Here is a 12,116-nt window from a genome sequence, read left to right on the forward strand (position 1 = left end):
TCTAATCCATTGTGCAATCGATTTTCGAACGTAAAGTGACAGCCCTAGTACGTACACACACTTCATATAGCCCACACACACACACACACACACACACACACACACACACACACACACACACACACACACACACACATACACATACATACCTCACACAATCAGCCAACACACATACATTGCCACACTTCACACAATCAGCCAACACACCTCACATGGCCAGCCAATACACACACATGCATGCACATACACTTGCACTCACACACGTACACACACACACTCGCACCCCTCACATAACCAGCCTATTCACACAAATACACCTTCGTATAACCACACATGCACTCTGTGTTTCGTAAGTATAGTGCATGTTTAGTGGTGATGTGTGCCTAATGTGTGTGTGTGTGCGCGCAGGTGGTTATTCCTGTATCCGGTGTAACTGTGCTGAAGAAGCAGAACATGGCTCTACTGGTGCCAAATGCCTTGTCCATACGCACTACTGAGGGGGAGAAGGTAACACACACACACACACACACACGCGCGCGCGCGCGCACGTCACATGCACGTCTCCCACACAACTGTTGATATGCACTGCACACAGTTACATTACATGTGCATTTTTGTGTGTGTGTGTGTGTGTGTGTGTGTGTGTGTGTGTGTGTGTGTGTGTGTGTGTGTGTGTGTGTGTGTGTGTGTGTGTGTGTGTGTGTGTGTGTGTGTGTGTGTGTGTGTGTGTGTGTGTGTGCGCGCGCGTGCGTGCGTGTGTGAGATAACATTCATTCCTCTAATGGAAATGTGCTGAAATCGCTCTTACACAATGCTCACCTTTGATGCAGCGTACTAATCTCATCAGGAAATATATTCCACACAAAAACAAGTTTGATATGTTTGATGTACTGTACATGTAATTGTGTGTGTGTATATATTTGTATTGTAAATGTGTGTATATATTGGTATTGTAAATGTGTGTATGTATTTATAATGTTAATGTGTGTGTGTGTATTTATAATGTTAATGTGTGTGTGTGTGTATTTATAATGTTAATGTGTGTGTGTGTGTGTGTGTGTGTGTGTGTGTGTATTTATAATGTTAATGTGTGTGTGTGTGTGTATTTATAATGTTAATGTGTGTGTGTGTGTGTATTTATAATGTTAATGTGTGTGTGTGTGTGTGTGTGTGTGTATTTATAATGTTAATGTGTGTGTGTTTCCCTCCTACAGTTTTTATTTGTGTCTTTGCGGAACCGAGAAGGATGCTATAAGCTCCTACGCTCCGTTTGCCTTCAGTTGGAGGTGCGTGACACACACACACACTCACACACACTCACACTCACACCCACACAGACACACACACACACTCACACCCACACAGACACACACGCATACTTTCACACTCTATTTTATTTTACAATTTAAAGACATTCATGCGTATACTCAAGACGCACTGTTTCATAATGCGAAGAAGAACACACACACACACACACACTCATGTTCATCACCAACTCTCTCTCTGATCCTCTCCAGGATGGCAGCACCAACAGCAGCCCCCTCTTCTCCTCAGCAGAGAACAGCTTTGACCAGGGCAAACTGGCGGTAAGCTGTGTGTGTGTGAAAGTGAGAGTGAGTGCATCTGAGCTCAAAGTGTCCTCCTTGTCTCTCTCTCTCTGTGTGTGTGTGTGTGTGTGTGTGTGTGTTGTGTGAGAGAGTGAAAGTGAGAGAGTGAGTGCATCTGAGCTCAAAGTGTGCTCCTTGTCTGTGTGTGTGTGTGTGTGTGTGTGTGTGTGTGTGTGTGCGCATCTGAGCTCATAGTGTGCTCCTTGTCTGTGTGTGTGTGCATCTGAGCTCAAAGTGTCCTCCTTGTCTCTGTGAGTGTGTGTGTGTGTGTGTGTGTGTGAGAGAGTGTGTGTGTTTGTGTGTGCATCTGAGCTCAAAGTGTGCTCCTTGTCTGTGTGTGTGTGTGTTTGTGTGTGCATCTGAGCTCAAAGTGTGCTCCTTGTCTGTGTGTGTGTTTGAGTATGCATCTGAGCTCAAAGTGTGCTCCGTGTGTGTGTGTGTGTGTGCATCTGAGTTTAAAGTGTGCTCCTTGTCCGTGTCCGTGTCCGTGTGTGTGTGCGTGTGTGCGTGTGTGTGTGTGTGTGTGTGTGTGCGCGCATCTGAGCTCAAAGTGTGCTCCTTGTCTCTGTCTCTTCAGAACTCCAGCCAGTCCAGTCTGAGTCTGGAGGAGAGTTTTGACCAGCTGGACGCAGGAGACACCACACTGCTGCTAGACCCTCCCCCTACTCGCCTGAGCCGAGGTGGGTGTACACACACACACACACGCACGCACACACAAACAATAAGAGATATTCTCTCACACACACAAACACAAGCTCACCTCCTCAAAGAGAGGAATAAGTGGTGTTGTCCGCCTGAAGGCCACTCTGTGCATCAGGCAATGCTCAAGGTTGTTTTTAATAGCTGTGTGTGTGTGTGTGTGTGTGTGTGTCTCTATAGATGCGCTGACGCATACGAGTCGCCCAACCTTGAGGCGTTCACACAGTGAGCACGATGACAGTAGCTCTATAGAAGAATACTCAGGTAAGCATACACAAATCTCTCTCTCTCTCTCTCTCTCTCTCTCTCTCTCTCTCTCTCTCTCTCTCTCGTTCGTCTCTTCATTTTGCAGATTCTAGTGCCTGTGTATTGTGAAGTTCCACGTGCAGAGAATAAAGTGTGTGTGTGTGTGTGTGTGTGTGTGTGTGTGTAGGTGGAGGTTCTTGGGTGTGGAATGTGATGGACAGAGCGCGCTCCCTCCTCGTGCAGCGGGAATCCGGCAGCCTCAACACACTCCTCCTCATCTACCTGATTCTGTAAGCAACACACACACACCTCCTCATATACCTGATTCTGTAAGCAACACACACACACACACACACCTCCTCATCTACCTGATTCTGTAAGCAACACACACACACACACACACACACACACCTCCTCATCTACCTGATTCTGTAAGCAACACACACACACACACACACACACACACACACACACACACACACACACACACACACACACCTCCTCATATACCTGATTCTGTAAGCAACACACACACACACACACACACACACACACACACACACACCTCCTCATCTACCTGATTCTGTAAGCAACACACACACACCTCCTCATCTACCTGATTCTGTAAGCAACACACACACACACACACACACACACACACACACACACACACACACACACACACACACTCTCACCTCCTCATCTACCTGATTCTGTAAGCAACACACACACACACACACACACACACTCACCTCCTCATCTACCTGATTCTGTAAGCAACACACACACACACGCACACGCTCACTTCCTCATCTACCTGATTCTGTAAGCAACACACTGTCTCTGTGTGTGTGTGAAGTGAATAGTTCTGTAGTCGGTAGAGGTGACAGTAGCCGTGTCTCTAATCTCTGGGCATCTGACCGCATCTGACAGCATCACAGCGCAGCAGGAAGAGGCCTGTTCTAACTTCTCTCTCTCTCTCTCTCTCTCTCTCTCTCTCTCTCTCTCTCTCTCTCTCTCTCTGTGTGTGTGTAGGGTGGTCCTGCTTCTCCTCTCTTCTGGCTACATTGGTCTGCGCATCGTGGCCCTCGAGGAGCAGCTCACCTCGCTAGGAGCCTTGCCTGAGTTCACACTGCAAAGCAGGTAAGACCACATACACACACACACACACACTCACTCTCACACTCACTCACGTTCTCATCACACATCACAGAACAGATAACGTCGTACACATACACACACACACACACACAACCCCCACACACACTTCACTTCTGCTGTGGAGTTAATCTGATTTGTGGTAAAACTGCAGTTGCTGTGCTCAGCATAAGTGAAGACATTCATGCGAACGTTGACTAAAAAACGTTCCATCTTTTGGAAATTGACCTTAATGCCTTAATTAATGTAATGAGGACAAATCCAACCTTTTAAGGACCTTCATTAAAATAAAGGGGGCATAAGTAAGTACACCCCTATGTTAAATTCCCATAGAGGCAGGCTATGTTAAATTTCCATAGAGGCAGATTTTTATTTTTAAAGGCCAGTTACCGTAAATAGAATTAAAATTGAATTAAAATAGCCCCACATCATCACATACCCTTCACCATACCTAGAGATTGTGATGGTGTTATTTCAGTTAGCCTAATAGCTGGTTTGATTTGCATTGAGAGATGATGTTATGGAAAGTACCTATGATGAAGCATGGGTGTATTCATGGTTGTATTCACTTATGCTGAGCACTGTATGCTTCTGTGGAGATATGGCCATCTGGCACCAGCCTGGGTGAACCGGTTTCAAACACCTTGTGACCTTTAGCTTCTGTTTCATAGGACAGTGAAGAGATGAGAAGAAATGGGGTGGGGAGGTTTGGGAAGGTCACACTGCGGCCGTACGCCATCTCAGACCGGCGTATGCGATTTCAGACTGTACGCGATCTCAGAATGTACGCAATCTCGGACCGGCGTATGCGATCTCAGAATGTACGCGATCTCGGACTGTACGCGATCTGAGGTCGTACACGATCTCAGGCCGTACACGATCTCAGACCGGCGTATGCGATCTCAGGCCGTACACGATCTCAGACCGGCGTATGCGATCTCAGGCCGTACACAATCTCAGACCGGCATATGCGATCTCAGGTCCTACTCAATCTCAGGCCGTATACGATCTCAGACCGGCGTATGCGATCTCAGGCCGTACTCGATCTCAGGCCGTACTCGATCTCAGGCCGTACTCAATCTCAGGCCGGCGTATGCGATCTCAGGCCGTACACGATGGGCTGATGGGCTATGGGCACTACGCTAATTGTCTGTGTGGGCCAGTGGTAGTGTAGTGGTTAAGGAGCTGGGCTAGCGTGCAGTAGTAGCGTAGTGGTTAAGGAGCTGGGCTAGCGTGCAGTAGTAGTGTAGTGGCTAAGGAGCTGGGCTAGTATGCAGTAGCCTAAAAAGTTGTGGGTTCAATTCCCGGCTTCCACCCTTGAGTCCTTGAGCAGGGCACTTAACCCGGAGTTGCTTCGGGGACAATTGCCCTGGTAATATAATTGCCATATGTAAGTCGCTTTGGATAAAAGAGAGAATTGCCTTTCTGACTCGTCAGTAAGCAATGTGCTGATTGGCTCTTTAGAATAGCCTCTTTTTTCCAGCCTAAATTCGTACTCTTGTATATGGTGTCTCAGGTAAGCGTCGTACAGGACAGTGAGAAAGGGAAGGAAAGCCGCATGCTATTTGCAATAACGCACAGAACTTTCCCCACACAGGATATGTGTGCACGTCGTCTGCCAAATGCACTTACTGCATGCACACACACACACACACTCTCACAGAGACCGACACATACACACACACATACACACACACACACACACACACACACACACACACACACACACACACATACACACACACATACCAGTGAAGCCTTCACACAGAGCCACAGCAACAACACAATCTCAGCCCTGAGCCACTCAATAGCAAAGAGTGAAACCTTACTCTACACACACACACACACACACACACACCGTCTCATATAAAAGCTCAGAGCTGAGTCCTCTCAGTGCCAGAACATACTGTCCTCTCTGTCCTCTGGCAGCTATGAAGACACTGACCTGTGTGCCCCGTGTGTGTGTGTGTGTGTGTGTGTGTGTGTGTGTGTGTGTGTGTGTGTCCTTGTCTGCAGCAGGTATAAGGACGCATAGCGGCCGTCTGCCGGAGAGACGAGATGGGCTGATCGGTGACACTGAGGGCATGACTGGGTGGCGGCTGGCCAGAGCTCTGTCCCAAAGAGAAGCACCAAGTCCGCTCGGACGCAACAGCCAGACGCCGGAAGCCCCTCTGCCCACCTTACCACCCCCCCTGGAGTCAGATCCTCCCCCCACACACACACACACACACACACTCTGGACTCTGCACTCTGCAGGCTTGCCAGCCTCGCACACACACACACACACACACATACATACCGCTCCGCCTCGGCCCCTGCAGCCACAGGGTCGTGTCTCCACCCGTAGCAACCGTGGAGTCCGGCCCTGACCACCTCATCTCCTGCTGCTGTGTGGAGAACAACCAAAGACCGCTGGCCTGCCCTGTCTCGGAGCGGGAAGAACGAACGCAAGTGCACTAAAACAAAACGAAAACGAGAACGAGACGAAGCTTCCCACCATTTCAAAAGCAGTTCTCCCACTTCCTCTTCCTCGCTGCGCGTTTCCTGTTCAGCCCACCTGTGCAGGATGTGATGGGGGGGCCCCATCAGGGTCCACTTCCTGTGGCCAGATCAGAGCAGAGGGCCTCACTCAAGGTCTGCTGGGGTCACGTCAGAGCTGTCCTAGAGTGAAACGGTCTCAGCTTGGCTCGGCCCGCTACCAGGCCGGTTCTGTGCCAGACTGGACACCTCGGCGTGGGCCCCGGGCCTGTTCTGTTCTGTGTGGGGAGCTGTTGGGGGTGGGCACGGCTGACCACTGGGCGCCCGGCGGACTGGACTTATCTGATCTTTGTGCAGCTGTTCCCTCTGAACTCCTCTCTTGATGATCGCTCCTCTCTATCTCTTTCTCTCTCTCCCTCTTTCTCTCTATCCCTCCCTCTCTCTATCCCTTTCTCTCTCTATCTCTCCCTCTCTTTCACTCTCTCTCCCTCCCCCCACCCACTTTGCTTGCAGTATTATCTCCCTCTGGTATCTGTGCTTCTCACATGATTGTGTGTGAAAGCCTTGATGATGATGATGTCGATGACGACGATGACGACGATGATGATGATGATGTTGATGATGATCAGTGCTTTGAGGCCAATCCTTGAGTATTAGTGGATGTAACTGCATACTCTATGCACAAACAAGTATGATCAGGTCTTTGCTTTTCTACATGGGCTTTTTACTCAGTGTCCTTTAATCAACAGTAGTTGTTTTTCTACGCGGCGCGCGTGCGTGTCTCTCAGCGTACGTACGCTGAATAATGACAACACTAGCACCATGCCGCCTGCATGTTCAAGGACACGAGCCGTCAGGGCTGGACGCAGATGTTTGGGCCGAACCTGCTGTGGACGCCACCGCCACCCTCACGAGCACGCAGCAGCAGAGCCGCCCTGGGCCGAGTCGGTACCAGAACTTGGCCGGTTCTGCTGCCCCATCGGGTGGAGCTCTCACTGGGCGTAGCAGCCTCTGGAACAACCGGTAAGCTCCTCTAAAAAACCTCCAGGTTCGGCCCAGTGAGAACTTGAATCATATTTTATACAAAGAACAAGAAAAAGACTTTCCAATATATGCATGGTTTTGTTGTGTGTTGTTTCTTATGTATGTATGTATGTATGTATGTTTAATACCGCAAGGAGATTGTTTGCTTGTTTGTTTGTTTGTTTCCTGGTTTGCCTGTAAGTTGAGAGTAAGTTGAGAGTAAATTATGTCGTTCAGCTGAACGAGCGCACTTTAGGCCTTGTGGAGTTCTGAGACCCAAACAGGAAGTGGCTTTTTGATTGGAGGTGACTTATCAGATGGTGCTAACGTCGCTAGCTCTCAGGGCGGGGGGGCTAGGCCACCTGTGACTGACCGACCGCCAGCCTGGCCAGCTGCACCTTACACATTTCATGTCTCGGGCTGGATAGTTATCGATGATTTATCACGCACCTCCCCTCAACTCCTCGCCCCTGGACAGCCTTGTGGCCCCCAGAGGGAGTCAAATGATCTCCCTGTCTGCTTTCCAAATTTTCTTTGGCGCTTGTTACGCAAAGATCAACAGAATTCTTTTTTTTTTCCCCTAATGCATGCATGTGGACAAATCTTTGTATCTGTTTTATTGTCCTTCAAATTACCCGTTTGGAATATCTTAAATAATATCAACTGATGCTCAGATGAAGCCATTGATCCCAAATTGTAGCGTATTCTCTGGTACATGGACTTCATCCATCTTCCTCCAGGGGGCAGTGTAGGTCATATGTCTGATAACCACAATGCAAGAATCTATCATGTGTTTTTTTTTTTTTTTTTGCACTATCCATGTTTGTAAATAATTTGTTTTGTATCAAACTCTAATGTCAATGACCTTCCTGCGTATTTATTGCATTATGTGTAATTCAAAGTAGTCTCTGTGAGACTTGCTTTGGTATTGTCGAAAAATAAATCAGATGTTGGGGAAAGATAACCTGATGTCATGTCTTCACTGGTGTGAATTGAATAAATACACACACATACACATCCACACGCTCTTTAAAAACTCACAATTAGGAACATGTTGATGCATGCCCACTCATGTGTCCAGTGTGATTTGGTTTCTGATCAGCAGTGTTGGGAAGAATACTTTTAAAATGTAATCAGTTACAGAATACATGCCCTAAAATGTAATTTGTAACATATTCCGTTACATTACTCCATCTAAGTACCATATTCTAAATACTTGGATTACATAAGCGCTGTTTTACATTTTATCAAGTGTGAATCAAGCTGCTATTTCAGTTTGTAAGACCCACAGGCGATGTCAGCAAAAAACCCACAACTTAACTTTTATAGGATAAACTGAAACATTATACATTTTGTTAATGCCCAAGATCATCTCACAGAAATATTAAAATTTCAGTTCAAAAAGCCCAGAAATTCATATGAGAAGGATTCTAAAATGAACCCCTTAAAATGGCCAAAGTAACTATTCTGAATACCACTCATTGAAAATGTAACTGTAACTAAATACAGTTACTCATATTTTGTATTCTGAATACGTAATCCCGAATACATGTATTCAGTTACTTGCCAACACTGCTGATCAGCCACGCTGTGTTTGTCTGTATCTCTCAGTAAGGCCATAGCAAGCCTTCGGGGCGCACTGAGGGACAACAGTATCTAGGATATGTCCAACTATCCATGATAAAAGATTAATACATTGAAGAATATTGGTGGTCTGTTTCAATGTATTGCAGCCATCATATTCATTTAAATGAATAGGAAGGAAATTGGAACTATTCAATGCAAAACAATTCTGTGATATCTCCTGTTAGTCAAGTCAGGTGTAGACTGCAGTCATGTGCCAGGGGACAGGGCAGTCAGCTGTAGTGGAATGAAAAAATAAATGATTTACGTATAAAAAAAAATTATTCAAAATGAGCCTAATTTTTCTGGTTATTTATGGCCTGGACGGAGTGAGCACATCCAGAATCACACTTCCGGTATGACATTCTTAGCATAGCAATACTCCATTTATCGATCTTCGCCAAATTCCTGTCTGTTTTCATTTGTACTGAGGCTTGTGATCCACTGTGGACTTCTCACTTCTTATTGCATTCCACTATGGAATCTCACTTCCAGATGTGGGGTCTGGGAACTTACACTGCTCAATCCGAGGGGAGGGATAAACGGTTGTCTTTCAAATTTCCTCTGCACCCTGTATTCCCCTATGGAATGTCACTTCCTTTATTCCCCTGTATTCCGCTGTAGTATACACATTATAGTATGTGTAGCATTATAGTATCCCCAAAATGCACCAGAATACAGGAAATCACATCAAACAAATTAAACATTTTCTCGGGGATGACCACCCCCCCCCCCCCCCCCCCCCACACACACACACACATATATACGAAAATTAGTGGAGGGCCCTTAATACATCTGGGCCCAGGGGCCCGAAAGTTCATAATCCGTCCATGCACCTACACATCACACACATCCCACTCAGACACACACGTGTACGTGCTATGTGCCTTTACTGCAGAGAACACACTGAATGCGTCTGTATCTGTAGCTGCTTATCTGTTGTGTTAAATGTCTCGTTTAAGTCGGTGTTGATACATTTCGGATGTTCAATGTTATTGATTAATTAATAAATGTAGCATATGTTCTACCGGACATTCTGTTTGTTTATAAAAAAAAACAATTCGGCCAGACAGCTACACATGAAACCGGCTAATTTGTTTATATGTTTATACTTATATTTACAATTTCTGCTGTAAGTGCATGTTGTGTGTGATGTCTGTATGCTACTGAGACCTTGAATTTCTCCTTGGGGATCAATAAAGTATCTACCTATCTATCTAATTTCCAGCTGTACCGGCTAACGTAAACTCTGATCTAGAGGAACAGAGAGAGCTCGAGCTGAGAGCTCACTGAGTTATTTCACAGCTAGCACAATTACCCTGGGTGGAGTCTCCTTGCACCTGAGCCACTGTGGGTGGAGTCTCCCTGCACTTGAGTCAGAGGGCGCAGAGTCTGGGAGCTGAGATTGTTCTGATACGCTATCCTACCCCAGGCCTTGGTCAGCTGTAGGCAGCAGGGGTCCCACTCTAGAACATTTCCCTGACAGAAAACCTGAATTTCCATGGCTTACTAAATAATGAATGGCACAATATACTAACCAATGATTTCGGAGCAGTCGCGTAGAATCTTTTACTTTTCTAGAGCGGGACATGAAATGGACATTGAATAATGAAAGTCGGACTACTCAAGCAAGCAGTAAAGCTAATAACCAAATATACACCAGTTCTGCGTAAAAATATTTGTGTTAGTGTATTTTAGCAAGTGGATTTTAAACTGCTACAACAAAATCCCAGAGACTTTCTAATGAGGAGATACAGCACTCAACTGTTGTAAAACGCGGCAAAACGTCGACATGTGAATACATTGAGCCAATCATGTGGTGTGTTGTGAATACATTGAGCCAATCATGTGGTGTGCTGTGAAGACATCGTGCCAATCATCTGTTGTGATCTCGCCGCTGGAGCAAGATTGGTGTCGTGAAGCCTTACGCACACGCATTTCTGCAGAAATAGATGCCCGATAAGTGCCCAAAAAGCGTTGCAATATGGCCACCGAGTGGAGGTACTTGCCTAAAAGGACTTTGGTCCTAGCTCGAGTTGCTGCAGCCAGCAGCTAAGGCAGCCATGTTTATGCTCCCAGTGTGTAGCGCTGTAGCTGCAGCAACTCGAGCTAGGTAAAACCGATTGTTTCAGTTTTGTTCATACCGACAGTACTCGGTGACGTTGAGAAATGTCAAAAATGTGAAAAATCACCGGAGTTCTCCTTTAAAGGAACCGTATGTAAGAAAAATATTTCAATGAATCATAAAATGGCCCTGATATGTCACTAGATATTAAGAAATCGTGTTTATTTCAAATACTTATATCACTGACAGCAGTAGTTCGGCCAGGATATTGTCATTTAAAAAGTGAAGTTGCAGCCCTCAACTGATGTTGATGTTGTGTTTTGTCATGTCATGTTGTGTTTTGGCCTGATGCGCCACCCTCCACCTATCTACTAATCACAAAGTCAGTGTAGTGTTTCGCCATCCGGGTTGGCAACCTCGAGTCAGGGGGGAGGGGGAGGGGATACACCGCTCTTCAGTATTTTGAAAGTGATTGCAGTACCAGTTTTGGCCACAATCTTACATATGGTTCCTTTAAGTTTGAGCAGTAGTTGATTTTCAAAGTTAGTTGCACTCATCCTTGGTCACTTTGCAGTGAACAGTAATCCAGCACAACTGAAAAGCCCCTCACAGGCAGCTGAGGCAGGCAGGCCAATGTTGAGTTGCACAGTTTTTTTATATTTGGAAACGAGCAGAAGGTTCAGCAGATTAAAGGGTGTTGAACTGGGGCGAAAAGGGAAGTACTAGGACCCCAATGGAGGAGAGGGCCCTGGAAAGGTGGAATACAACATTTTCACCAGGCATTAGTAATAACTCAGGTAATCCACACATAAAAAATCCAAACAACTCCATAAGTAGAGTCATGTGTAATGAAGTGGAATAACACAGGGAAAAAGTATTGAACACGCTAAGAAAAAGCACTAAGGCAAGGAAAGGGAAGGAACGAGCTGGAATCTGTAAGTAGTTAGAGAGTAGTTATCCTTTCTATCTGTGCAAATTAATATAAGCTTAGTTAGTAGCCTACATATTGATGGGCTATAAAAAGGTTTTTCATTACCAAGGTGTCACACATGAAACATTTCATGATGGATAAAAGCAAAAAGCTCTCCCAAGACCTTTGCAACCTTATTGTTGCAAAACATATCAATGAAACTGGTTACAGATGCATTTCAAAACTTCAGAATCTTCCAGTAAGCAGCATGGGAGCCATTATCTGCAAGTGGAAGAAACATCACTGC

General features: G+C 46.0%; 1 protein-coding gene across 1 annotated transcript in view; it reads left to right on the forward strand.

Moving 5' to 3' along the window:
• The window catches only part of si:zfos-943e10.1 (GRAM domain-containing protein 2B), a 12,926-nt gene extending 4,751 nt beyond the window's left edge, over positions 1-8,175 (forward strand). The window contains exons 7-14 of the mRNA XM_042058175.1: positions 409-507; positions 1,215-1,286; positions 1,518-1,586; positions 2,185-2,287; positions 2,487-2,570; positions 2,740-2,842; positions 3,588-3,695; positions 5,727-8,175. Of these exons, the coding sequence (XP_041914109.1) occupies positions 409-507; positions 1,215-1,286; positions 1,518-1,586; positions 2,185-2,287; positions 2,487-2,570; positions 2,740-2,842; positions 3,588-3,695; positions 5,727-5,745 (657 nt within the window). The 3' untranslated portion in view covers positions 5,746-8,175. The remainder of the gene's footprint in view (positions 1-408; positions 508-1,214; positions 1,287-1,517; positions 1,587-2,184; positions 2,288-2,486; positions 2,571-2,739; positions 2,843-3,587; positions 3,696-5,726) is intronic.
• Positions 8,176-12,116: the final 3,941 nt, after the last annotated feature.

The sequence above is a fragment of the Alosa sapidissima genome, chromosome 12 (assembly GCF_018492685.1).
Source record: "Alosa sapidissima isolate fAloSap1 chromosome 12, fAloSap1.pri, whole genome shotgun sequence".
Classification (NCBI taxonomy): domain Eukaryota; kingdom Metazoa; phylum Chordata; class Actinopteri; order Clupeiformes; family Clupeidae; genus Alosa; species Alosa sapidissima.